The sequence below is a fragment of the Aspergillus campestris genome (genome assembly GCF_002847485.1).
Source record: "Aspergillus campestris IBT 28561 chromosome Unknown P168scaffold_5, whole genome shotgun sequence".
In the NCBI taxonomy this organism is placed as follows: Eukaryota; Fungi; Ascomycota; class Eurotiomycetes; order Eurotiales; family Aspergillaceae; genus Aspergillus; species Aspergillus campestris.
In genome coordinates this window covers 2,069,594-2,096,014 of record NW_020194340.1, presented here as the reverse complement: position 1 = coordinate 2,096,014, position 26,421 = coordinate 2,069,594, and the positions used below count along the sequence as shown (strand labels likewise).

The 26,421-nt window shown below is 49.1% G+C and overlaps 11 protein-coding genes across 11 annotated transcripts; 8 read left to right on the top strand and 3 right to left on the bottom strand.

Moving 5' to 3' along the window:
• The first annotated feature begins 286 nt into the window (after positions 1-286).
• P168DRAFT_290111 (PaaI family thioesterase) lies at positions 287-1,118 on the top strand. Its single transcript, XM_024837138.1, has one exon. It carries the CDS (start codon positions 370-372, stop codon positions 835-837), a length of 468 nt encoding a protein of 155 aa, XP_024693928.1. The 5' UTR covers positions 287-369; the 3' UTR covers positions 838-1,118.
• A 924-nt stretch (positions 1,119-2,042) lies between these two features.
• P168DRAFT_268527 (PX domain protein) lies at positions 2,043-5,131 on the top strand (the record flags this gene model as incomplete). Its single annotated transcript, XM_024835094.1, has 2 exons — positions 2,043-2,747; positions 2,800-5,131. The coding sequence occupies exons 1-2, from the start codon at positions 2,185-2,187 to the stop codon at positions 5,129-5,131; spliced, it is 2,895 nt and encodes a 964-aa protein (XP_024693927.1). The 5' UTR covers positions 2,043-2,184.
• A 131-nt stretch (positions 5,132-5,262) lies between these two features.
• On the top strand, positions 5,263-6,041 carry P168DRAFT_149202 (transcriptional coactivator p15/PC4 family protein). Its single transcript, XM_024832791.1, has 2 exons — positions 5,263-5,662; positions 5,722-6,041. Exons 1-2 carry the CDS (start codon positions 5,393-5,395, stop codon positions 5,953-5,955), a joined length of 504 nt encoding a protein of 167 aa, XP_024693926.1. The 5' UTR covers positions 5,263-5,392; the 3' UTR covers positions 5,956-6,041.
• Positions 6,042-7,918: 1,877 nt separating this feature from the next.
• On the top strand, positions 7,919-11,581 carry P168DRAFT_296948 (uncharacterized protein; the record flags this gene model as incomplete). Its single annotated transcript, XM_024838142.1, has 3 exons — positions 7,919-8,788; positions 8,848-11,335; positions 11,394-11,581. The coding sequence occupies 3 exons, from the start codon at positions 7,919-7,921 to the stop codon at positions 11,579-11,581; spliced, it is 3,546 nt and encodes a 1,181-aa protein (XP_024693925.1).
• Positions 11,582-12,305: 724 nt separating this feature from the next.
• P168DRAFT_234414 (putative C6 finger domain protein) lies at positions 12,306-14,457 on the bottom strand (the record flags this gene model as incomplete). The annotated part of the gene is made up of 3 exons (XM_024833412.1): positions 12,306-12,971; positions 13,017-14,129; positions 14,308-14,457. 3 exons carry the CDS (start codon positions 14,455-14,457, stop codon positions 12,306-12,308), a joined length of 1,929 nt encoding a protein of 642 aa, XP_024693924.1.
• A 793-nt stretch (positions 14,458-15,250) lies between these two features.
• Positions 15,251-17,194, top strand: P168DRAFT_304344 (uncharacterized protein). The gene has a single exon (XM_024838836.1). The coding sequence runs from the start codon at positions 15,667-15,669 to the stop codon at positions 17,101-17,103; it is 1,437 nt and encodes a 478-aa protein (XP_024693923.1). The 5' UTR covers positions 15,251-15,666; the 3' UTR covers positions 17,104-17,194.
• Positions 17,195-17,317: 123 nt separating this feature from the next.
• Positions 17,318-19,327, top strand: P168DRAFT_268519 (aminopeptidase P family protein). Its single transcript, XM_024835093.1, has 3 exons — positions 17,318-17,632; positions 17,707-18,739; positions 18,819-19,327. The coding sequence occupies exons 1-3, from the start codon at positions 17,466-17,468 to the stop codon at positions 19,029-19,031; spliced, it is 1,413 nt and encodes a 470-aa protein (XP_024693922.1). The 5' UTR covers positions 17,318-17,465; the 3' UTR covers positions 19,032-19,327.
• P168DRAFT_304342 (uncharacterized protein) lies at positions 19,010-20,706 on the bottom strand. Its single transcript, XM_024838835.1, has 3 exons — positions 20,283-20,706; positions 19,976-20,111; positions 19,010-19,919 (listed from the first exon to the last, which is right to left on the bottom strand). Exons 1-3 carry the CDS (start codon positions 20,519-20,521, stop codon positions 19,401-19,403), a joined length of 894 nt encoding a protein of 297 aa, XP_024693921.1. The 5' UTR covers positions 20,522-20,706; the 3' UTR covers positions 19,010-19,400.
• Positions 20,707-21,776: 1,070 nt separating this feature from the next.
• P168DRAFT_235076 (TIP41 family protein) lies at positions 21,777-22,699 on the bottom strand (the record flags this gene model as incomplete). The annotated part of the gene is made up of 3 exons (XM_024833442.1): positions 21,777-21,890; positions 21,943-22,333; positions 22,401-22,699. The coding sequence occupies 3 exons, from the start codon at positions 22,697-22,699 to the stop codon at positions 21,777-21,779; spliced, it is 804 nt and encodes a 267-aa protein (XP_024693920.1).
• Positions 22,700-22,966: 267 nt separating this feature from the next.
• On the top strand, positions 22,967-24,660 carry P168DRAFT_290104 (aurora family serine/threonine-protein kinase). The gene is made up of 3 exons (XM_024837137.1): positions 22,967-23,228; positions 23,294-24,253; positions 24,307-24,660. The coding sequence occupies exons 1-3, from the start codon at positions 23,133-23,135 to the stop codon at positions 24,445-24,447; spliced, it is 1,197 nt and encodes a 398-aa protein (XP_024693919.1). The 5' UTR covers positions 22,967-23,132; the 3' UTR covers positions 24,448-24,660.
• Positions 24,661-24,823: 163 nt separating this feature from the next.
• Positions 24,824-26,332, top strand: P168DRAFT_252662 (signal recognition particle receptor subunit beta). The gene is made up of 2 exons (XM_024834342.1): positions 24,824-25,281; positions 25,362-26,332. The coding sequence occupies exons 1-2, from the start codon at positions 25,069-25,071 to the stop codon at positions 26,112-26,114; spliced, it is 966 nt and encodes a 321-aa protein (XP_024693918.1). The 5' UTR covers positions 24,824-25,068; the 3' UTR covers positions 26,115-26,332.
• Positions 26,333-26,421: the final 89 nt, after the last annotated feature.

Below are 26,421 nucleotides of genomic sequence, written 5' to 3'. Positions count from 1 at the left end.
TCATTTTAGGTTCATACGCCAGCAGGTCATGTATCTACGTGACTATGGTCAGCTGAGAGCCAGCCAGGATTACTGTCCATTATGCGGTACTTCAGGTAACAAAATCGTGGTCACAGATTCACTAGAATCGGTAGTACGCTACCTTAGCCCCGTAGTAAGGACTATGCCGGTACGGTACGGTACCTATGAGGGCGGTGTTGAGCTATAAACAAACGTTTGTTGTGTTTGCAAGTCCACTTTCCGCACTATAAGTTCTCTGATTTCTTTCTGTAATCGATCTCTGCACCACCCTTCTTTTCAACCTCTGCTCTTTATCCATTAAGCCCGATAATTCGGCGCCAACTGATTATCATGAATCAAAATCAGGAAATGGATCAAGTTCAGAAGGTCTGGGGACGCATTCGTGTCAATAGTCCCATATATGCCTTTCTCCTTGACGACATAGAGATCCATCATGCCGAGAGAGGTGTTTTCCAGGCTCGACTCCAGGTTACACCTCGTCATCTTAACTCTAAGGGCACCCTGCACGGTGTTTTCTCGGCCTGTGTTACTGATTGGGCAGGTGGACTTGCAATTGCTTCCTGTGGTCTCGACTCCACGGGTGTGAGCACCGATATCCATATCAACTATCTTTCTACAGCAACTGCAGGAGATTGGCTTGAGATCGAAGGCCGCGCTGACAAAGTCGGTAAGACGCTTGCATTTACAACAGTGTCCATCTCCAAGAGATTGGATGCTGAACACGTAACAATTGTCGCGCGTGGCTCTCACACGAAATACATAAAATACAATAACGGCCAACATCCTAGCAACAATACGCAGAACGCTGAGCAGTAGAAGAAGAAACGAAAGAAAGAAAAAGGGAGAGATGAGACGGTATTGAGAAGACTACACAATCGCTGCCTTTTTCTTCCGACATGACATGCATTTACTTTGAATGTTTGGATTCACTCGGGCAGCGTAGAAGAAATCCACTTCTCTTTTGCCCTTTCTGCGGTTTCTACACAAACAGCGAGGCATTAGAGAACAGGACACATTATTATAATTATCTTATACATGAGAGATTAGAGTTCTGTACTCCGTACTATAGGTCTAATAGAAAGGTTATTTGTTCCGCCATTTGTTCTCGCCAAACAGGATATCCGTATTTCCGGGAGATTGTTAGGGTAGACGAGCACCGTAGCTCACACCGTCACTTGTGTACTCCAAGAATTACCGACTATGCCATACCTAGTAATTGACCATATTACCACATTGCATTATTATAGACGGTGTACGGAGTACAACCTCAACATTGCTGGGTTTTCCCGCAGGTCTGGGCAGATAACTAACCTTTAGGGCATTATAGATTTCAGGATTACCGAAATACTCAGGCATACAGTAGTTGATCTTATCATAGGTCGATCTTAGTAATTGCCTCCGAGTTAATATGACATCCCTGGAGTATACGTACGTAGTTTGCCAACCGTGCCAGCGTTTCCCAGAGGCCAGAGCCCTGGCGAGCTACAACCCGCCGTGTCCGCACAATCCATACCTCTCTATCAGCCTACGGTTGGAGTATAGTTAGTTAACCTCTTTATAGCTAGAAGTATAGAACAGTTCACTGGCTAAGATAATATCGTTATTAAGTCATCACGACCATAGACAGTTAACCAAAGTGTTCCAGCCGTGTACGGAATAGGTGATTAATGATAACACTGCAAACCGTAGCAAACCGTAGACAGAGAAATCCAATGATATTCAGTTAGGTAGGTATGATATGTCATTCTACCAGCAGCCACTGATGATTTCTTAATTTGAAAAATAGTTAGTTACCAAGATTTTATAAATTGAATAACTTAAAAGTATTTATGACATGCCGGCGGGGTACCTTAGTACGCCTGAAGAAGCACGCTGCGTTGCTTGTTGTCCAGAGGCGGTGGCAGAATATTCTGGACCACGTCGTTAGTATGGGTCTAACGTAACCTACCCCGGTACGAATACAGTACTATCTACTCCATATATAGGCCCGAAAGCCACTACCGTTATTTTGACAAATCACCGAACCAACTCCCATTGCAGCATCTCTGATTAAATTGTCATTTGTGCAATCGTCGAGTCGACTGGGTGGAGTCTATTAATATCCTCAAAGTCTCGTTCGTGCACGCTTTGATTACTGGCCAATGCGACACCTCACGGTGACTTATGAACATGGTCACTTCAGATGATGTGTCTTCTTCCCACCAACCTGGGTCTCAACCAGCTAAAGGGACGCGAATAACAGACAGTGCGGACCCTGAAGACGTGCAGCTCAATGCCTCGTCTCCTCTTGTCCAGCCCAAAGACGCTCTTGACTACATTCTCAACCTCCTCGCAACATCGAGCACTGAAGGTCTGCTTGGTATTTTCGCTCTTTTGATAGGGGTGACATATATTGTTTTGGGACGGGTTGGTCTTCTTCTGATTGGGATAGCTACTGGTGTCGTCTTACATGCAACGTGGGAGGGAGACGCAAATCATGCCGCGAGTGGACCCTTGGATGCACGAAACCCCGTCAGAAGGCGAGAACTTGCATTGGATATCGCCAACAGGCTGCTTGATTGGCCGATACGCAAATCTGGCGAGGTTGACCGGAACAATGACGATCGCCAGGGACAGGATGCTGTCCAGGAAGCATCAGAGATACAATTGGATTATTCTTCCTTCCGTCCCGAAACAGCAGCTGCCTTGCGCTCGTTGACTGATGCAGTCATCAGGGACTACGTAAAGTAAGTCTCCAACTTTTATGTCAACTCACAGACTTACCATAATGGAGTCCAGTTATTGGTATGAACCGATATTGCCAACTGAGTCGACATTCCCCATGTCTTGCCGGCGATTGTTTGCCTCATTTGTCTACGCGGTGTCATCTCACCTTTCGCGCAAACGCACATCAGATGCCTTCCTAGAATTCGTTACTAATTCCTCCTCCATGATCATTGTATTTTTAAACGAACTGTCCACAGCCCTTGAAAACCCCGGGTCTTCTGCACCGGAGCAAACCGTCCTGCATTACATAGAATTACACCCAGAGAGCAGCCTGGCAAATCTTCTGGCCCGCCAGCAACAACAGAAGAAGCTTAATTTAATAGCGGACGATATATTATCCAACTTTCTGGACCAGAAGGCATACAGTTGCCCCACGGTACGGAACTTTTTACGTGAAGTTCTGTCTGGAATCATTTTCGAAACGACAATTTCGAGTCTTTCGCGCCCTGAATTTATCAATGGTTGGATCATCTACCTTTTCAGTGAAGGCGAATCTGAAATAATGAGTGCCATTGATGCTGGTGTTGAAGGGGCAAGGAACCAAGGGGTCGATGGAAAGAAGCAAAACGACGATATGAAGCAGCCTATGTCAGCATCATCGGAGCTTGGTGGGCTGGATCCAAAACGTTCTTCCAGCAGCAGTCAATCCATGCGTGATTCTATGGATGCAGCCACCGAGCAGGCATTGGCAGAGACAAAAAGGCTAAGCGCCATGATGGCTGCGCAAAATCTACACAGGCAAAGTTCTGAACAAACACGTGATGAATCGCAAACAGTATCATTTGAATCCGATCGAGAGGACGGGGATTTGTTTTCCCAAGACAGCGGCGAAAAATCTAACATGCCCGCTGAAGAGGCTATGGATCCCACTCAAGATACCCGAGAAACTGAGCCTTTTCCGATGACCTCTTCGGCGCCGCCACCGTCATCAAGTTCACATCCATCCCAAACCACTTCGCAAAAGGTCTCGGTATCGCGTCCGTTGACGCTCCATCGTGCTTCCATCTCCGTGGAAGATGGGTCAGGTCTCGAAGAAACGGCATTGATCCGCTCTAAACCCGCATTCAATTACCTGCTCCAAATCGAAGCTGTTTCTTCAAATCGCGCAGGATGGATGGTGTTCAGAAAGTACGCCGATTTCGAGTCTCTCCATGAGACATTGGAAACGATTTCGCGATTGAACAGACTTCAAAACTTCAGAGATAACCATTCTGTCCTTCCTTCGTGGAAGGGCCAAACGAAATACGCACTGTCAAGGAAACTTGAGCGATATTTGCAAGATGCTCTTGAGTATGAGGAACTTGCAGAATGCGAGAAGATGAAGAGGTTCCTTGAAAAAGATGGACCCATCAGTCCTCAATCTGCTGGGAGCTCTGCAAAACCTGGCTTTTCTTTTCCCGCACAAGCTGCGATTGAGAATATGGGAAAGGGTGTTCTGGGTGTGTTCACGAATGCACCCAAGAGTGTGTCTGGGGGAAGTAAGGCAGTTTTCAATGGTGTGGGTGGCGTCTTTGGGGTGGGGACCGGGAGAAACGCATCCTTCAGTTCTACTGCAGCAAATGGACAACAGGCCTTTGATGATGTTCAAACAGCAGATGGGTCATCTGCAAGCCACGAAGGTTCTCAGGAACGAAAGGTCGACAGTTCACATTTGGAGTCAGATAAGAGCGCAATGTCTGACCATCCAGTGCCGCAGTTGGACCAGGAGAACAACCCTTGTCAGGCTAACTATTCCACTTCTCCATTGTCGGGAGAAGCTGAAAATTTAGAGAATCAACAGCCTAACCGCCTCTCGGAGTCTACGAAGGACGAGACCAGCTTTTTGAATAAGTCGGGGACTGGAAAACACTCTATCTCTCAAGACGAGACCCGAATAGCTGTGGAGCTCATCTTTGCTGTCATCAACGAGTTGTACATGTTATCATCCGCCTGGAACATAAGGCGCACTCTATTGAATGCGGCAAAATCATACATCTTGCGCCCCGGCAATCCAAGCTTGGAGACGATACGTGTCTTGATGCAAGAATCTATGATCGATGCCAATACGTCGGATGATGCCCTTGGATCATATCTCACAAGACTGCGTGAAAATTCATTACCAACCGAAGAAGAACTGAAGAATTGGCCGCCGCCACCGAGCGATGCCGAGAAGGAACGCCTTCGGAAAAAAGCGCGAAGTTTGTTCGTCCAGAGGGGCCTGCCTCAGGCTTTGACAAGTGTCATGGGTGCTGCTGCTAGTCGAGAAGCTCTCGAAAAGGTCTTTGACTGCCTTCAAGTCGACGTTGTTGCGAGAGGTTTTGTTTTTGCAGTCTTCTTGCAAGCCTTGAGGGCCGTCACTTTCTAGTAGATAGCTTTCGCTGAGGTATCGATCAGATTCAAGCAAACCACATGCTACCGTAAATTGAATACATATATCGAGTATATGACCCCTAGAAACTGGTAACGAGTTTGGGTTCCTGCTGTATTGTACTGTATGTCTTGGCGGCAATCCCTTCCTTCCTAAGGCGGTGGTGTCGTCTTCTGCTCTCGTAACCTACGTAAGACCGTCGTCCATCATCTTCACCACGTCCCACTTTATATCCCACTTTGCTGTCGCCTACAAGCTATGCCTTTCACTAGAAAAAAGCGCGTGCTAAGTTCCGATCATGATTCTGGCGATGATGAGGTCTCTCATGTGAAGAGAGCCAAACCGATCGGACAAAGTAAACCCGCGACCACTGCCTCAAACTCCTCCGCAAAAGTTGACGCGAATGGTGAAAAATACTGGGAGATATCTAAAATGCGACGCGTCAATGTCTCATCGTTTCGAGGAAAGAATATGGTTAATATCAGAGAGTATTACGAGAAAGATGGGCAAGAGCTTCCTGGCAAGAAAGTCCGTTTTCATGACCCAAATAGCACATTGCTAAACAGCCCTACTGATTAACATTGCAGGGGATTTCTTTGCCCGTTGACCAGTTTGCTTGTCTCTTGAAAATACTGCCAGAGATAGAGACTGCGCTTGGGGAGCTTGGGGAGCCTGTTCCCCGGCCAGAATATGATGCGATTAAGAGTAACACAGACGAAGGAGATGAGCAGCAGGGTGAAAGCGAGGGCAACATCAATAACCCACCAGATTCAAAAAAGAATATTGAGATGACAAGCGAGGAAGATGAAAGTGAAGAGTAAATTATTACCAAGTTAATACAGTCGAGACCATTATTTCATACCATGGCTACATAATTAAAACAGTTGTGCTTGGTAGTGATTTGAAGTCACTTGATAATCTTATAACTTACATATATATCTCTGAAGATATCTCTAACCTGTATGAAGTTATGCGCAGCATCTAAGTAGTGGTACTATTCGCTAGACCAAGCCTAAAGTACTCTAATATATGGCAAGGTTTACTATGTCCATTTATTAGCGCTAACTACCCATAACTATCACCATTAATTATGTATAATATATGTGCTTAGCCCTCGTGCGTGACGTCTATAATAACTCGGATTGACGCTTCTAACATCCCAGCTCAGAAAACATTGACTAAAAGTGGCCTAGTCCCAGGCAACCATCTCCTGCAACAATAGCCAGCATCTGAAGATCATTGGATCTTGTCTTACTCGGTCAAAGATGAGAGACTATCTTTATCTTATCTTACCCATATGTTGTTGATATGAATCAGTTGTCCATCTTTGATAAGAAAGTATCATTCTCCAAATTTACGGTCAGGCGTATAACTATCCTCGTAGGTTACATAGGCAATAATATAATGGATGTATATATATTGGAGTACTAGAACACAAGGGGTGGGGCATCAAGAAATAGTAGTCACCAGAGCATGGTGTCAACCAAATAACAACTCAAGAAGCGATTTTCCAAGATATTATATAGAATGTGGTCGCGTCCATGCTTTCATGATGAAGCAGAGCAGCAAAAGACTATGGTAGTTCATTGATGATAACACCAGGGGAATGTTCTGATATAGTATCTATGGATTTAGGATACATTAAAGTAATCCAAGATCCCTGTGTCCATTAACTCATTAGATCCAATACACTTGTAAGGGCCATACAGTTACAACATGTATCAAAAGCTGCTGAAAGGCGGGAAAGGGTGCCAACCCCTTTTTTGAGCATTGACCATGGTACCGTCCACACAGCTTCCGCGCTACATCTGGAAGAATAATACTCTTCTATCCATTTCCTCTCCATTCTCATCTTAGTGGTGCCTGACATTGAGAACCGAAAACATTATATATTAATACGAGGTCTCATTGCTTGGTTATTGCGCAAAAGCCATAATTATATCAGGTGTCGGTATCCAGTTGGGATTGTGAGTGCTCTAGTCCCCCCGCCCCCCCGACCGGCTTCTTCAACACACGAAGACTGTCCACTCACTTGGAGCAGGGGCTAATTCAATCTGCACTTCGTATGCAGCATTTGCAGGCGGCAGAAAACATTAGTCACCAGACCAGTATCTGGGATATCACCCTACCTCAACCTTCACTCGCTTGTCGCAAGCACAGAACAGTCTTAATATACCATGCGTGGTGATTAAGAAAGGATCCTGATACCATCTACTTCGCGCCTAGAGGGGAAAGAAAGAACACAGGAGAAACGAAGCATGTGTCCTTCTTAGACTGCTCCAATTTTCAGATCATGCGCTGAACCAGACAGTCACTGATTGGGGAGCTAGCGTTCCACTTCCTCATCTTCTACGCAGATTTTATTGCTGTAGGCGGTGATATTTGGTTCTCATACCTCAGCGACTAGAAAGGATGTGCGACAGCCCTGTCACATCTACAGTGTCCCTTACAACCACGGCCTGATCAAGCTCTTATAAATCCCTGGATTTCACACGTGCGAAATTATAGTGGCGTCTGCCATTCTTTGACGCCAATCTGTGCTTTCGGAGAAGGCCTTCATCTAATGATTGGATTGGTATATTATCATCATATATGCATAGGGAAAGCTCGAAGCCGCCAACTGAAGAAGCTTTATAGACGAGCTTCGCGCGAGATTTTACTACGATTGCCTTTGATACACCGACCTCCATATCAATCACCCGGGTCCAATCCTGACTTGGACGGGAATAAATCAACAAAATGGTTGGAAACCCGAAGTTGAAAGGCCCTGGATCATATGACGAAATGCTTCGGCCGGGGTCGACTTCACCCAATGCCACGATCACTGCTGGTGGAACTGCTTCTCACACATATTCACCATCATGGAACAAACTAAAGAGCGATGTTCCCAATGCAGCGGATGATGATTCGAGCTATGGTGCGATAACACCGACTATGGGCCGAACCACGCCCCCTTACCCAAGCAGCCCAGGCAATAACAGCATTCAGGGAGGCCTCGGTACCTTGAACCGGTGGTCCCAGTCTACTACCTCCAGTAAAAGTTCCATCATTTTCGCCGGTCACCAACGAAACATGTCCAATACTTCAACCTTTGATGCGGCCATAATATCGCCGACAAACAATGGCCCAGTCTTCCAGGGACAGCATGGTTTTCAGCACCAAACGACGCACAACCAAGCAGGTGCCTCACTTCTGGGTTCCCTAGAAGTTGACGCCCCCATAGTTCCCGATGCTACAAGTGCCGCCAGGCAACACGCCGATCTTACCCCTACCAACCACGAACTGAAGTCTTCTGACCTTTTCAAAGACCCGTGGTCGCACACGCGAGATTCCGGAATTAAAGCTGCCGATGACCTTGGACCTCTCTTGGTCGAATCGCAAGATACCATCGTGTCAGAGGGTGAAACATCAATATTTGACGATCTGAATACATCTCTTGCCGATGGGAAAAAGAATGACAAACGCCGGAAGGGCCATTCCCAGAAAGCAATGCTTTCGAAAGCCTTGCAAAAGGCCAATACTGCTGTTCTTCTCGACAATGCAGCAAACTTTGAAGGCGCCATGGAGGCTTATAACGACGCCTGCCGACTCTTACAACTCGTGATGCTCCGGAGCAACGGTGGTGAAGATGAGAAACTAAAACTCCAAGAGATTGTAAGTTTTATCTTTTGGACGACAGAGCGTTCTTCATGTACCAAATCTAATGATTTTAGCGGGACACTTATATGATAAGGGTGACTGAGTTGGAACGCATGGATTTCTCTGGGGGAGCTGAGAGTAAAGCCCTCCCTCAACGCCCGATTAGCCAAGAGTACTATGGCGATGCATTGCAACCCTCCCTGGACGACTATCACCCCAAATCTCTTGGTGATGATGCGACTTTTACCCAACCCTCAGCCACTCCCAGTCAGCAAATACCCGAAGAGCCAAGGGAGTTGGCCCATAGTCACATTCCTCCGAAACGTCAGACGCCGCCTCTGTCTACATATGAAGAAGGTGATCAGCGACACACTGACCCTTCGATGGTGACCAAACAGAGCGATGCCAACTCCCAATTCAACGTTCCATTGGACAAGCCTTGGAATGGACAACGCACGTCTTCGGATGCAGTGGACTCCCATGTGGAACTTGAAACTGGAAAACGCAACATCTATGACCCTCGATATTCCGATTTGTCTCTGTTGAGTACTCACTCAAGGGATCTTCACGAGTCCACCTCATGGCTAGATACTATAGACGAATCTGGGGCTTCCTCACCGGCTTCCTTGCATTCTAAAGCCTCTTCTGTTTACCTGCGGCACAGGGGCAGCCGCCGGCTTAGCCGGGGCACAGAAGCTGAGTTTGATGCAGCCCTTGATGCAGCTGTTGAGGCTGCCTACGATGAAGGGTTGGAACCGGCGATGGAGTTACGAAACGGAGATGATGACGATGTTGTGGCAAATGCTCGCAGAAATGTCGAGTTGGCGAAGCAAAAAGTACGGGAAGCCGAGCAGGAAGCAGTTGTAGCAATGTCGCGTGGTTGGGAGGCGCGACGCGTCGAGCAGATGGCCCATGATCATTCTAGTGGCATGAACTCGGATTATCAGGATGACGAGGCCGAGGAAGAAGAACGTTTATTGGAAGAAATGACAAATGGCTATGTTATGGATGATTTTGAGTTTGATCTTCACTCGAAGTCCGCTCTTCCCCGACAGTCGGATTCAAGCAGCTTCTCTGGTAGGACTTGGGAGAGCTCTGTTGCATCCAACATCACAACGGGCGGCGCTGCCTTATCACCACTTGCGGAAGATGATGTTGCGTCCTTGGCGGGTGAAAAGCAAGAACCGAACACCCTCACTTCAGACAAATCTGCTACAGAAGCTTCTGCAATGACGAACCCCGCGCAAGGACTTACATCAAGCCCTAGTGTTCGGGCTCGGAGAATGTCGGGCCAGACCACGACAGAACTGACGATAGAGACCAATGCTCGCTCCAAGGATATGGTTGCGTCTAGACCCAACCACTCCCCTGAACACTGGGTTTCTAGGCCGCCGCCGCCTCTCCCAAAAGATGATCCGACCCATCCAACCTCTACGAGTAGAGCACTGGGGCTTCCCTCCAGCGGACAATGGCCGACGCATTCGAGCAAGCGAAATGCCTCCATTGGCTCTCTAAGTGAGAACCTTAATGGTGGTGGTTCCGGCAGCACTGCGATACCGGAGGACGATTCCAGAATACCCTCACCAGTCGACAAAGTTCCTTCGATGCCTGACCATCTAGGAATACCAAATCTGGGGCCGAAATCTTTCCGAGAAAGGAACCCTTCCTTGGCAGGGCCCGACTCGGCTGTGTATTCGCCAGAAACCCCATCCAGCCAGGCATTTCCTACGTTGGACCTTCAGAAAGGTACAGTTGGTGCATCGGAGCTTATATTACCTGCAACCGGTGCCACTGCTCTCCCAAATGGTTTATCGAGTGGTGGCATGTATCTATTCGACAGTCATATCCATTCACCGACCAGTCCCGGCACTCCAAATCCGACGGCCTCCAACGCCCCTCTTCCTTTAGAGCCTTGTCCTGAATCTTTTCTTCTGCGGCCGTTCTGGCTTATGAGGTGCATCTACCAGACGATTGCTCACCCTCGCGGTGGTTATCTGTCAACGAAACTATTTGTCCCACGGGATGTTTGGCGGGTCAAAAATGTCAAAATAAAGGCTGTTGATGAAAAGGTTTCGAATTGTGACTTATTAACTGCAGCCTTACTGAAATTGGCTAAAGTTGACACCTACGATGCTGATGCTGTTTTGGACGAAATGCAGTCACTGGAGAATGTTCTTGAGCAGGTGCAGGCCTCGTTGACAAAGAAAATTGGCAGCGAAGTCGGTGTACAGGGGGCCATGCCCCTCTTTAGGAACCCGCAATCTCCAGATGATACAATGCACGTTGATACGTTGCCCACGAAGACCTCCAGTGTGCCGAGCAAGTCATACCTGACTTCCTGGCGCAAATTACGTTCCAAAAACTCGGGAATAGGCTCTGCGCCGCCATTGACTGGTTCGAAGGAAACCAATAAGGACCATTTGACAATAAGCTCTCTTCCGATGACTTCATTACCAAACTCTCAGCCTGTCAAGCGGGATACGACCCAGCTTCAACTCAACGGACCCAACACGAACTACATGGGTGCTTTGGCCCGCCTTTGCGATGCAGCTCAGGTCCTTGGTAAGTACATATATACGAATCAGTTGTTCATAAGCTAATATGTGTTTTGCCTTTCCAGATCAAATTGCACAGCAGGTCGAAGACCCTGGTCTCAAACACTCCTCCGAAACGTTGGTAGGTTTGGAATTAAGCACTCGTCATGCAGCAGAATTCTTCGGCTTTTTTGTATGCCGGTTTGCCTTGAACGATATTGGTATGATGCTTGATAAGTTCATCAAAAGAGGCAGCGAGTGGGTCCTCATATAAGGCACATCGGAGTCTTTTAATATTGTTCCTCAATCATGTTTATTACTCCCATCACATGTGCAGGCGCTATTCTGACTGTATTCTGCATCCATTTGTCTGTTTGTTTATTTTCTTTTTTGCCTTGCCTTGTTTTGGTTCCGCCTTTCTTTCTTCCTTCGTTGGGGGCTCCCGTCCCCTGACCAGGTTCTGAATTATGAAGATCATGTCCAAAATACCCCAAATTAGATGATGACTTGTTTGTGATACAGTTTTACCATTATACACACCTCTGAGGATGTGCTTACTAGCGCGGCATGGTCGCACAGTTTGTACCTATCCATCAGTGATACTATAGCCCATAGACCTAGTGCCGGGGCTGCACAGAGACTTTTATACCCAACATCCCTAGATATCAATACAATATCCAATGCTTCGCTATCTTAGCAGACACCAACAATCCTACTAGCCCCTGGATGTTCTGTTCAATACATATGATCCGGGGCATCATTGTCGTGAATGTGGTTTACCTGTTGATTTACAAAATTCCCTCGATGACATGCTGCTGGGTCCCAACGCAATCGCAGTTTCAAGAAGACTGTGAGTGAAACAAGTCCTGGGGGTTTAAATCTTCGAGTACACAACGGACGTGGGGACATGATTCTATGTAATTGTAAAATAGCCTCGACCGGGGGAGAAAACGACCAACGGATCAAAATATATATATATACATGTTAAGAAGAAGCACCTACACCCGTCCTCTAGCCGACCTTAAGCAGAGCTGTCGCCGTTTCTCCGCATCACGGACAATCTCCGCAGATAATTTCAGACTCGGGGCGAGGTGGGAATACCTCTCCACCTCTGCTATGACACCTGATATGATCTCGTCCACGCGGGCAGCGGCGGGCAGTAGTCCGCAAAGGGCGGGTGACATTGTTGCCCCCATGATCAACAATGATTGGGAGACCATGGACAGCGCGCCCTGCCAGAGGTAGGGCAGATGTCCCTCGCGATGGCTGGTTATATGTTCTAGTTGACGCAACGTTGCCTCTAAGCACCGCCAGCAGCATTCTCGCACCACGGGATCGGAGGCAGCTTGTTCGTTCTCGAAGACCGCCAGTATGTAAGGTCGGTAGATTATAGTTCGACAGGCGTAATATCGTAGTCTCAGAACCGTCTGGACCGGATTTGATATTGGGGGGTGCAAAAGGGGGAAGCGAACAGATTGAGGCAGGTTGTCATACCATTGGGCAAGTTGGAAATCGAGTTCCGAGACAATCGGGCCCAGTGATGCAAGAGTCAAGGAGTTGTCCTTTTGGTAGATCATATGACTGACTCGGTTGAGGAGCCTTCTGAGGGCGATCTCGGCCAGGAAATACCAGAGCTCATCTCGGCCTACTGAATGTTCGTTGGTCTTGTCCACGCCGCGATCTTTTCTGAGATCAATATCACCGTCGACGTTATCGTCGATGGAATTGTCGCTATCATCGCCGTCCACATCATCATCGTCTTCTTCTTCGAATCCTCCAGGAAGATCGACTAGTTCTTCAAAATGTACAATACCCGAATGGGGTAATTCCAGTTCCGCGAGCAGGTCGCTTTCGAAGAGGAGGGCATTCCAATATATCCTCACGCTCAGCTCCCTCCATTGTAGGGGGATACGAGAGGTGTTGCCAAACAACAACTGTAGCTTCATGCTTGCATTGGAGAGAAGGGTCCATGCTTCCAGTGGCCTCACTAGATAGAATAGGTAAGCTGATGTCAGAACGATACACTGGGCGGCAACCACAGAGTTGCGCATCATGACTGATGGGAGGAGGCCCCAGGCTGCAATGAAATATGGTAGTCCTGGGTGTTCCCTGTCCGGGGAGATCGAGGATATGGTGCCGTGTTGACTAGCGCAGCCAAGGGCGAGCACCAAGAGTACAACGCAACTCTCTGGTCCTTCCCGGAACCCGAGTGAAAGAGCAGTTTTGTAGTATTGAGGCCATGTGTATGGATTGACGCATGCATACCAGACATTGACACGCTCGAAAAAAGCCTGGATATACGAGGTCGCATTTGACAAATCGAAGCCCATGGAAGTGCTCATTTTGAGGGGTTCACGGACCAATTCTAGCTGCAGAAGTGTATGTGGATCGTACGGACCAGCAACCAGGTCACGGATCAAGGGCCATTGCAAGAGGTGCAGTGCGGGCGTGGTGTGTAGTTTAGGCATTGTTGAGATGCTGGTCGGTGGATTTGCCCAAGAACCCATCCCAACTATAGACGTCCGCCCACGTGTAGCAGGGACGAGGGTATTTGCTCTCGCGGTCATCTCATCACTGCCAATGTTGGTATCATTACTGGTGGCTGGAGATGTCGAGGCCATCGGGAAATGACCAGTCAGTCCTACCAGATTCGACTGGAGCAATCCCTCGATTCGGCTCAGCCGCTCAATGATTAATTTATCACCGGCATCCAGTTTGATTCCAGGCTCGCGATAAACGCAGTCAGCGTCAAGATCCGTGCAAAGCTGACACCTTGGCCGTGCGCCATTACACCTTGTTTTTCGCAAACGGCATATCTGGCACTGTTGTTTCCATGATCAACGGTTAGCTCTTTGCAGCCAAGGCGACTTACAATTCGAGTTTCCGTGGCTTAGGAAAGATGGAAGTGAGCAGTGAAGGCACCGCCAAAGGTTAAGCCAAACAGAGCAACATCGAACAGATAGAGGCGAGGAAACACGAGAAGAAGAGTACGATACGTACTGCTATGGTTGCACGCCTTCGAGGGTATTCAGTCGCTTCGGAATTACTTCGCTTCTTCTTGCTGATCTGAAGATCGTGGGAGGCCATAGCCGCGTGACTGACGGCAACTTCAAGTGACACTCCCCGGTCTTGATCTGGCGAGGCGGACATTGCGCTGTTGTCCGGGGAGGATATAGACAGAATGCGACAGCGTGTTGATCAATGTATATACGAAACACACTGCTTGAGCTCACGGTGTAGAGTACCGTCGCTAGACATAGGCTAATCACATGCCTCTTGACATAGGCCAAAAGGGAACGGAGGTAACGAGAGCCTCTCTGGTGGATGTCAGAGAGGTCTTGTCAGCTCAGGAAAGGGGACGACCCGGTGTAGAGGAGGATAGAGTCGCGCCACGGAGAATGGCCCAGCGAACCGATTGTGGGGGTTGACTCGGGTAATCAAAGCGACGTTTGCAGTACATTAATCAAATCAAATCACGGTGACAAGGGAGGCAACGAGAGACCACTTCAGAGTCAACGAATGCCCACTAGATCCAGGTTACAGCCGGAGAGGCCATCCAGTCTGGACATCTGACGGTCCGGGGAGCGGGGAAAAGACTAATTTAAAATTGCAGCAGCAGTAACCTTGTCCCGAAGCACGGACACACTGGTTCGAGACTGTGATGATGGACCAAACCAATCTGGCTAATGTGGAAAAAGGAGGTGAAGCCTCTATAAGGTTAGATCCAGCCCCAAAGGCACCCCACAAATCCCACCGCAATCTGTCCGACGTTTTGTAATTGCATGACTTTGCCAGGAACATTGCCGCTCTTGTGATTAGTCCGATGATTATCCGATGATTATTGGATAGCATGAGTAGTAGTATCTTCGCTCCTAGAACAGAGGCCGGCAGTCATGATCAGTGAGTGTGAATTCGGATATGCCGTACAGAGCATGTTTTATATGTATACACTGCAGTAGACGATTAGATAGCGAGTCCCCACCACTACCAGCCTGGGAGTGGAGAACAGACACGTGCCGCTGCCCGCTCTCCACACGCGTCGCTCTGGTGTCGCAAAACAACATTGGCGCGCGAATCGTACTTATCGTTATCATCGCTCCTCTGACTAGCAACCCACTCTCGAATTCTGATACCCAATTGCGGAATCGACAATCTTCGACCGCTGCACGTTTATTCTGCACGCACCTCGGCGAATACTCTTGTTCTGATCCCTGGCGCTGAAGTGACATGGGCTTCTGGAGCTGAAAACAAAGACTACTCGATAATCCCAATAATTCCAAGACCAACATCACCTTCCCCGGCAAGAAATCACAAGAGAAGAGGGCACGGAGATAGCATACATCATCTCGATCTACTACAATGCCGCGTCCGCCCGCAAAGCGTAGTCGCCCGACAACCAAGGCTGTGCCTGCTTCCACGCAGAATGGACCGTCGAAGCCAGGACGCGATGGTGTCAGTTCTGGGGATACACCGAAAGCCTCGCCGAAAAATACGCATGGCACGAGGGGCGCATCCCATCTGGAAACCAGTGCTCAGGATTCGGAAATCGTACGGCAGTTGAGGAGTCAGACACCGATGACCAAGACATATGAGCAGGCGGTCGAATCGTCACCTGCAACGGCCACAGGCAGCCGACCACCTACAAGAGCCCGCGGCTATTCGTCTACTCTTTCTATTGCCGGACGGAAAGGAGATATGAGCTCGAAAGTTCCGGGAACCCCGGCCTTTGAAAGTTCGGTATTGAGCAACTTCAGAAGGAGACCTCGACAACCAAGCATTCTCCAGATGATGCAAGCGGAAGATGGCTCTTCTGATCTCGATGACGATTTTCTGGGCGGCTTGAGCCCAGAGGATGAATCCACGCCGCTGAACCTTTCTAGAGGGAAGTCGCTCGTCCTAAGGTCGGCTGCCTCACCGTCTCCATCCCGCCATTCGTTACCTTCCAGCGAACGTTCCCGCAAGCGCAAACTGTCGACGGAGAACCGGGATATGGCCAAGTCCCCATCGACAGAGATGGGGTCTGGCGTTGATCTTCCCGAATCAAGCGGAGAAGAAAGTGACCTTAGTGAACCCCCGAGTCCGGCACAGCGATCCGAGTCGCCGGAGCAATTCAATCGAACAATGAGGTCACCCATGAGCAGCAGTGCGCTCTCGAGTCCTTCACATTCGGATTCCACGCCTACTGCGCATCGTTTGACGGGACGTGCAGCAACCCGTCGCAAGCAAGCGGTTGACCCAAAGGCTTCCCTTTCTACAGCGATTCTTCAAGACAAATTTCTTCCTAGAAGACAACAGAGACATCACGATGGGACCGATCTTGGGGTTGCAAGTGATCAGGATGATGACGACTTGAGCTTTGCGCTCTCGCAGCCATCATACAAATCGCGACGAAACCGGGAGACCAAACCCAAAAATCCATCTAGTAGTCGAACCCGCGCGGCGAAGCAAAAGACACAGAAAGCGATTGGCAGTGAAGAGAAGGCAAATACTCGTTCGAGTCGCTTAAAACAGCGCAAAGAGCAGGTAAATGCGAACCCAAGTACTTACAGATCGAATTCCCACGGCGCCACCGGAATGAACAAGGAAAACCAACCTGTCGAAACGTCCTCCCCGCTGTCCTCACCTCCCCCTTCGGATGCCCTTGGATCAGAGTCAGAATCAGAGGCAGACACGGAGTCCAATTTCATCAGCGAAGAGTTGAAATTACAGGCGAAGAAGTTCGCCGAAGTGGATCGATGGGAAATGGAATTTGAAGAGGTGGTTGTCTCTGGCAGTCAGGGTAGCCCGTCCAGGTAGATTGACTCTCGACTATTGCAGTGGAACTCATGTTTCTTATAATAATAATTATTATGGATTATATCCGTCATTGATGTTGTCTTTTTCTCTTGGCGACGGCCCTGTGATCTAGATGATCTTCCATGGTAAACTTACTTCCTCCTTTGGAAATAATCATCCGTTTTGCAACCAGTAACGATAATGGTACTTAATATAGCACGGCAGTACAATTAAACCGACGGTAACCGGCTCGAGCCCCGCAGCTGGATACCCCGCCCATATCTCGAGGTTTGCTCGACCGGTGTGCCGCATTCCCCAAGTCGTTCCTAATTGTTCTGTGTCTTTGGAGTTGCCACCGCCAGGTCGGGAATAACTGATAAACAATGGCTACCGTGGATGCTATTATAGCTGGTAAATACCCAGCCAAAGCTCATGCGCGCCGGGTTGCCCAGCAACTCGAGACTCACGCAAATGGTAGTCCTACCGTCGTGTATCTGGAGGCGCAGAAAACTCGCATGATCGAGGACAATGACGAGCCTATGCCTTTTAGGTACGTCCCCTTCATGCGACATCATTACTGTAGTCTTCTATCTCAATCCGAGACTAATCAGTATCGGCTACCAGGCAGCGACGCCCTTTCTTCTACCTGTCTGGTTGCTTGCTACCAGATTCGTCTCTGGTATATAACGCCAGCACAGACGAACTGACACTTTTCCTCCCCGCAACTGATCCAGAAGACGTGATCTGGTCTGGCCTCCCTCTATCTGCAGCCGAGGCCCTTGAGCTCTATGACGTCGATCGCGTGCAAGCTACGCCAGACGTGAATGCCACACTGTCCTCGATTGCAACTGCGCACGGAGGAAAGGCCGTGGCGTTTGCAATCGCAGACCAGGTTTCCGACGAGACCAAGTTCAACGGCTTCGCAGCGACTAACCTTGCCGCGCTGAAGGGCGCCATTGAAACGACCCGCGTAGTCAAAGACGGGTACGAGATCGCTCTTCTCCGAAAAGCAAACGACATCACAGCACAGGCGCACATTGCGGCCCTCCGCAAATCCCAGACCGCCACAAATGAGAGGGAAATCGAGAGCGCCATCATCGCGACATGCATTGCCCATGGCGCTCGCGAGCAGTCCTACCACCCTATCGTCGCCTGCGGCGAGAACGGGGCTACTCTTCACTACCCGAAGAACAACGCCGATATAATCGACATTGCGACGAAGAAGAGGAAGGGGAATGTCCTTATCGATGCTGGAGGTGAATATCGCACCTACTGCGCTGATATCACCCGCGTATTCCCGCTGGAGGGAAGATTTCCGACGGAGACTCGCCAGATCTACAAGATTGTTTTGCAGATGCAGGCGGAGTGCATTGCTATGCTCAAGGAAGGCGTGCAGTGGGAGGATGTGCATGCGCACGCGCATCGGGTCGCTATCGATGGCCTGCTGGAACTAGGAATTCTTCGCGGCTCGAAGGAGGAGTTGTTTGAGAAGAGAGTCAGCGTAGCGTTCTTCCCGCACGGTCTGGGTCATTACCTGGGGATGGATACTCATGACACTGGGGGCAACCCGAACTATGAGGACAAGGACTCTATGTTCAAATACCTGAGAGTGAGAGGCCGTTTGCCAGCGGGATCAGTTGTTACTGTTGAGCCAGGCGTAAGTTCCGGACCAGCGCAATCCTCTTACAGAATGCGCAGACTTGGGTGTTGTTGATTACTGATATGTCGCTTTCTAGATCTATTTCTGCCGGTTTATCATTCAGCCCTACCTGGACTCTGCTGAACTGAACAAGTACATCGATTCAAGTGTTTTGGAGAAATATTGGGGCGTAGGTGGAGTGCGCATCGAAGACAATCTACATGTCACCCGAGATGGTTATGAAAATTTGACCACCGCACCCAAGGCTATTGAGGAAATTGAAAGCCTGGCCTGTCAGGTCGCATACTAATGCATGGAATCTAGTATGGCAACTAGAGTTGTCAAGACATCTAAAGCGATCTTGATCCGTTATGAAGGACACGCCAGACTACATTTTGAATGGATAACAGCGTCAATACCACACAGAGCATTCTCGTAGGCCCAGAGTAGTGATGCGTACGGGCTCTCGCCTATATGCGCCACCGGGTTTTGGCCTGAGATCTCACAATGGCGCGTGGTAGGGGAACCCCAGCTGCACCAGGGCAATGATATTCCCACCGTCGATGGTTTGCATGCCTCGGTAATCGGCTAGATTAAGAATCTGCCAATTCCTTAGAACTCATTTCTAAGAAATTCTAGCATACCGTAAGACTTAGCGGTCTCTGGTACCAGTTTTCAACTAGATACCGCTCCTCAGGCGTTTCCTCCCACTTCCTCTAACTCCGCCTTCCGTCTCAGCTCTATCCAACGCCCGTTTTTCTTTCTGGTCCAATACTAAACTAAGCACATCGAAGCAAAATTCCGGAACTTCAAGACACAGCTTCTTGAACTCTTCCTCGGCTTCATGGCGCAGAACATGGCTCCTGTGGGCCCAGAACATAGCTACAGGCTTCCGGATAGTGGCGTCCTCGACAGGCGTATTCGTGTAGACATACCGCGCATACGTAATCTCACCTAGAGGAGTACTGTTGATACGGTGGATCTTGGAATGTGCGAGCGTCTTCAAAGACGGGATGCCCAGCTTCTCAGCTAATGTGTACACTCGCGCATGCTTCAGCAATTGCTCACCGTTGTCGTCTTTGCCTGCTGCAGCTGCGTCTTGGTCTGCGGGGGGATCTGCGGAGTAGTCGCGGGTGTACTGGAATTGTAAAAAATAACCGAATGCCTCCACGTTCTCTTCGGGAAGCTCGATGCGCCGCTGTGGAAAGATGGAGTTAGCGGGGTTACCGAGCAATGATCAACGGTGTAACGCACGGGGCCTGATTCAGTGAATCCCGCGACAGCGTCGGCGAGAAGTGGAGACTCTAGCAGGAGAGTTTGATGCGCTGTTAAGGTCGTCTCGTTTTCGCCTTTTCCGACGATGAGTTGCACGATTGGGGAGGTTAAGAAGCTTGGGCGGGTCAGTGAGGACAATTCAGTCGGGTTGACAGCGGAGCGCAAGGAAGGTGCATGGTGGAGTGGATCCCATCAGGATATGACAAGATGAGGAGTGGGGGAGGCGACCGGAGAGGTTATATGACAAGCCGCAGCACAGAACATCCCCGGAAGGTGTGATCCTTACTCAAGAAAATGAAACCCAGGCTTCTTTTGGCTGACGGCCGGCGCTTCAGTGGGATTTGCGACGGGCTCCGCGGGTGGAGCGTCTGTCAAGTTTATATCTGTTGCGGTTTCGCCTTGAGTCTCGGTTGTAGGGTTTTGCGCTATGGTCATTTCCACGTCTGCGGAGTTGGTATTGGGAGTAGCATCGCTCGGGCGCTGAGAGTCTTCTCGAGCTCCGACTTGGACCTGTGGCGTATCCATTGTTGGAGCGAAAGGGCGAAAGGTGCGCCCACGGCCTTGGTGAGATTGACAGTGGCTGGGAGGAAAGTAAGCTCCGAAAATAAACAAGACAAGATCACAATGTATTCAATGTATGGTATATCTAGGCTGAACAACTGAGTTATAACACAAACAAAGGGCTTAAAAGGTGATAGTAGACACTGACGTGACTGGGGGAGGTGGATCAGATGTTATTAGCTTCGCGTCGCATCCCAGAGCTCCAACTAATTACTCTCCATGGGGAGTGGTGGTACTCAGGTACAGATGGATAATCATAGGTGGTATGGATAATACCACTGTGTCCAATGATTATGCAGAGGAGTACCGCCAGTATACCGTAAATTACATCCGACTCAGGTACAACTACTACTAGTGCTGTCTTGGCGTTGTGTTCCTGGTGCCAGAATCAACTTACTCCTTTGCCATTGGGCCACAGATCTATATAGATACTCAAAGAACCAAAGATTTACAGATGATCGTTGGTGATATATCAACGCTTGTGGGTTACCTGGGTGACATGTCTATGTTTGGAAATCCTTGTTACAGCTTTCTGGTATATTCTGGTCAATAATTGGGAGGGTTCAGATCATATTTATGCTTCGACTTTCTGTTTGTCAAGTAACAGAATAGCCCGGCGAACATCCCTCAGCGAGGAATACTTCCTGTTAATGCAAGCATTGAATTGGACTCAGCGAGGGTTGCACGATTGGGTGTTCTGCCACCCTGTCTCTGATACTAATACCCTGTAGAATGAACCACCAGAAACGGCGCTCAGACCATGCTTGTGTCTCATCAAGATGCCTTCAACGACTCGAAATTTTGCAAATCAACACCATTGAAGAAGACCAGATTTCCCATCGAAAGTGGTGAGACATAGGCTGGATAGGGGTAGGATAATAGATCAAGCGGTATGCTCGATCAAAAGGTGGTAGTCGAGTATAGGTTTGTTAAGCCTGAAGACAAGCGTACCTAATGTTCCGGGGGTTTCCCGGGGTGTCTGCAGAGCACATGCGGGGAGTGGAGATATTTCTTGCCTGGGAGGGAGGCCAGGTCCCCAGTAGATCTCGGTAGACCTACTGGAGATCTTCTACCCCAGAAAACACTTGGTGTTTTCTCCCTTGCCGGCCACTCTCAAGGGGGACGGACAAGCGCTCAAGGAAACCCGTTTTCTACTTCGCAGAAACGGTGATAAGGCACACAGACCAAGGAAACATTTTCCATGGCTAACATGAACTGGCTATTTGGTGAGAGTGACTCGCTCTGAACGTTTCTCCTTGATTTGAAGGATCTCTGAAAGCCTATTGGCATCTCTCATGACGGCCGGAATATCATCTCTCGTAGCCGCTAGGGTCTTTCATGGACCGGTTAGCTTCCATATTTAGCCGCAGATAGGATGTGCTTACCCGACGAACGACCTCATAATCGCACTCTTTGGACTGATACTCGCGAATAACTTCGAGGGTATCAAAGTCCACATACACTCTTGTATCCCGGAGACGGAAGAGTACATTGTCCAAACGCATGAAGAATCTTAAAAGCAGAAGCAGCCGGTCCGGCATTACGCGTATCTTGCAGGATAACATAGCGATGCCGTTGTCCGCAAGTTCATCCTCGTAGAGGATGACCTCATCGAAAAACAATATCGGGTCCGGTCGCTTGAGTAACTCGATCGGTATGGCTTGCGTTGTCGGTTCAAAATCCCTTGCGTTACGAGAGACAGTGCCCGTGTAGTCTGTACTGTAGGACCAGTCAAACGGCTTGACAATTTCCTTGATTCCTTCATGGGTTTTCTCTCTGGTCAAGTGTTAGCCGCCCAGCGCTTGAATATGCGATGTCGCTGCGAACAACTATACGTCCATACCTGCTACTCTGCCATTCTCTCGAATATGCAACCTTCAGCATTGATGAGCCAGTTTTATCAACCCGATCCAAAGCATCAAAAGCATTGAAGTTGATACCCCAGCCACTTTTTTCATGCTCTATCGCAACATAATTATCGCCGAATATCATTTCGGGTGGCGTAATTCCGAGCTTCTTGGTCATGTCTTCAATCGGATCAGCCTTTAGGATTGGCAACTTCTGCGTGGTGATCTTGAAACCCTTGACCGAGATAGAACTGGGTTGCTGGGCTCCTGGGGACATGGTAACTGAATCCGCCATGGGGTCGACAATATTTGTTCAAATTATGAAAGAAGAAAACTTGTAGCTTTGATCCAGTTCCTTGAAGCTTAGATAAATACCAGCAGGATGGCTTCTTAGTCTTGACGTGATACCACTGCTCTGGCGGTGCAATAGAGTGTTAATCCTACCCCGCGGAGGTCGGAGAAAAGGTGGCCCGATAGCGTTGCTGGGGTGACACTAGCAGGGCGGTTGCGATAAACACCCGCTCAGCCCTCAGCACCATCTCACACAGTTTCCTTCAATCTATTCCTCGCCAACTTGCGCTACCACCCAACACCCTGCTTTCGTCGATTTAGAAGAACCATCAAGAAACCGATTATGGTTATATGAACGCGTCGATTCCTTTGTAACAACTCTTTACTCTCTTGTTGTTTCTCCCACACCCTAGAAGCTATTTCGAAGCTCCGTCGCCATGTCAACCAAGACACTAGAAGCTCGATTAGAGCATCTTTCCGTCAAGGATGAGAATGAATCCGCAGCTCCTAGCAGTGGTTATCCCAAGCACAAGGTATTTGCTGTTGGATCCACACCTGGATTAAGAGGTTTAGTGTGTTGATTGTTGTCACACTACAGGGCTCCTTGTCGACCGCTGTGTCCCATGCGGGCCATGGGCCCACGGCGCAGTCGAACAGTGGCAACAGCAGATCCAATCTTCTAAAGCTCGCCCTACAAAACACAAATGACAACAAGGTGAATGCGATGAGTGCTGGCTCGTCTCCCAGCAAGGGGCATCAGCGCGGACTCTCGCATCGTGCTGTAGACGAAAATGGCGATCAGCGCCATACATCAGCACTCTACGAACAGCCCGAACCAAAGAAGTTACACCTTGGGATGTTTGAGATTGGAAAACCGCTTGGAAAAGGGAAATTTGGCCGGGTTTACCTAGCCAAGGAGAGATCCTCCGGCTTTGTGTGCGCGCTCAAAGTTTTGCACAAGTCTGAGTTGCAACAGGGTGGGGTGCAGAAGCAAGTGAGACGGGAAATTGAGATCCAGAGCAACCTTCGTCATCCCAACGTCCTAAGGCTTTATGGCCACTTCCACGACAGCAAACGGATCTTCCTGATTTTGGAGTTTGCAGGCCGTGGCGAGCTGTACAAGCACCTCCGAAAGGAACACCGTTTCCCGGAGTGGAAGGCTGCTCAGTATATCGCCCAGATGGCTGCTGCTTTGAAATATTTGCACAAGAAGCATGTCATGCATCGTGACATTAAGCCCGAGAACATTCTGGTTGGTATACATGGAGAGATCAAGATTAGTGACTTCGGCTGGAGTGTCCATGCACCCAACAACCGGCGTCAAACCATGTGCGGAACTCTGGACTACTTGCCCCCAGAGATGCTCAAGCCGGGACAGCAAGACAACTTTTACAGTGAAAAGGTCGATCTGTGGAGCTTGGGAGTATTGACCTACGAGTTCCTGGTCGGGGAAGCTCCATTTGAAGATACCCCCGTCATGACACAAAGGCGCATTGCCCGAGCGGACATGTCAGTGCCTTCGTTCGTGAGCCCGGAGGCGAAAGATCTGATCAAGAGGGTATGTCTACATTGCTCCTCCTCCACATTTGTATGGCCACTTACATTCCCTAGTTACTTATCCTTGATCCCGAAAAGCGGATCACACTCGACGAAATCCAACGGCACCCCTGGATCCTCAAACACTGCGTCAAAGACGAGCGCGTCGTTAAACGGAGTTCTGGTTCTTCTTCAAAGGATAACAACAAGGCATAATTGTCACCATGCATGACACGGGGTTCTAGGTGTTGATCATACGGAATGCTTTCAAATTTCTAGCGCTTTTTAGCTTCTTCTCTTTCTGCTTTGGTCTCGGATTTCTGTCTTTTTGTCTTGAATATGGAGTCGCGGGTCAGGACAAGCTTGATCTTTACATTGGGAAACCTGGAGTAGTCCATATAATATTTAACAATGACTGCATAATCAATAAAGCAATAAGCATTTACTAGGCATAACATTCAAACAAAAGAGTAACACCGGTGTCTTGCAAATTACAGGGTAGACGGCCAGCCGCGGGATGATCTCCGAAATCCAAGAGGTGGCATGATCCGATGCTCCCTCCCGTCTTCTTTCCGCCCAACAAAGCTCCTGGCCCACCGACCAAACGTCCACCCCCAACCTAGCAAGAAACTAGTAGTTTGGGTTCGGGTCCTGCACTGAACTCAAAAATGGTTGGATAGTGGTCACTGGCAAAGATTCCGCAAAGAGCTTGATTTCAGGGTTCACAAACCAGACGGAGAGAATAATTGATCTCTTTCCCCGCGCCTTGCCGCTTGCACTGTCGAAAACCACGTCCTTCCTCTGTTGTCCTAATTGACCGAGCACAGCACAGCAATTATGGAGTACCATGGCGACTGGAAGTCGTTGTCGGGGATAGCAACTGCGTTGCTCGATGGAAATCCTATAGCCATTGCTCTCACGGCTCTGTTTGCCTTCGGGTTGCCCGTGTTGCTTCATATGATCTTCTACAGCAGGGTTGCCTCACCTCCATCCTCCAACTTCCTCCTTGTTGGGCCTAGTGGCGCCGGCAAGACTGCTTTTGTGTCCTTGGTAAGCTTCCCTTTTATCGTTAAATCGTCAATCCCTTCCAAGCCAGCTCTGAGACGCTAATTCGTTGTTCTATCGGTCAGCTCGAATCCAAATCATCCCAACTGGCCAAAAGGCTGTCTCACACCACGCATACCTCCCAATCATCTACACTGGCAACCGTGAGCCTCCCCGCCTCTGTTCAAACCGCCTCGAACCGATATCGGTCCGTCAACGATTCGTCATTGAAAGACATCTCCCGGAATCCGGTCAAATACCGAGTGAAAGACACACCCGGCCATGGGAAATTGCGCGGGTCTCAGGGCCTGTCCCAGCTGGCGACCATGTCAACGTCGAACGACTCCAACATGAAAGCACGTGGAGTTCTGTTTATGGTCGACACGGCCGCTCTGTCCGACCCCGAAACCCTCCGTGACACTGCCTCATACCTATATGAAGTTCTGTTCGTTCTTCAACGACGTGCTTTGCAGAAAAAGAACAAAAATGTGGCCAAGGTCGCCGGCGAAATCCCCGTCCTAGTGGCTGCCAACAAACAAGACCTGTTCACTGCGCTCCCGCCGGGATCGGTGCGTCAATGCCTCGAGGCTGAAATTGACCGGATACGCAAGTCAAAGAGCAAGGGTCTCATGGATGCGAACGCTGATTCTGGCACGGGAGAGGAAGAGGACGATATCTTGGGCAGTAACGACGTAAACGACACGTTCACTTTTGATCTCCTCGGAGACGAGATTGGCATCAGCGTTGATGTTGTCGGTGGTGCTGTGAAGGGGGATGAGGAGGGTAAACTCGGAGCCGGCGTGAGAAAATGGGAAGAGTGGATTGGGCAGTGTCTTTGATTAGACCTCTGATGTATCCTCGCTTCATTATCTCGGCTGGGGAAATTGTGCAGCCATACTATGGAATTGAAGGACTTTGAAGTCCAACATGATAAAGCTCTATTTATGCGTGACGGGTAGTTATTTAACAGTGGAAATGTCATATATCAAGGATCCTGGGGACAGTGGTGTATCGGAATATAATGTCATGACTCTTTTATATTACACGTGAGACTGTCGCTATAAGATGTATAGTCAATATCGAAGGGAATGCGATAACATATTCTGGGATTTTTGAGTTTATAGACCTCAACCTTGTCATCCGAGA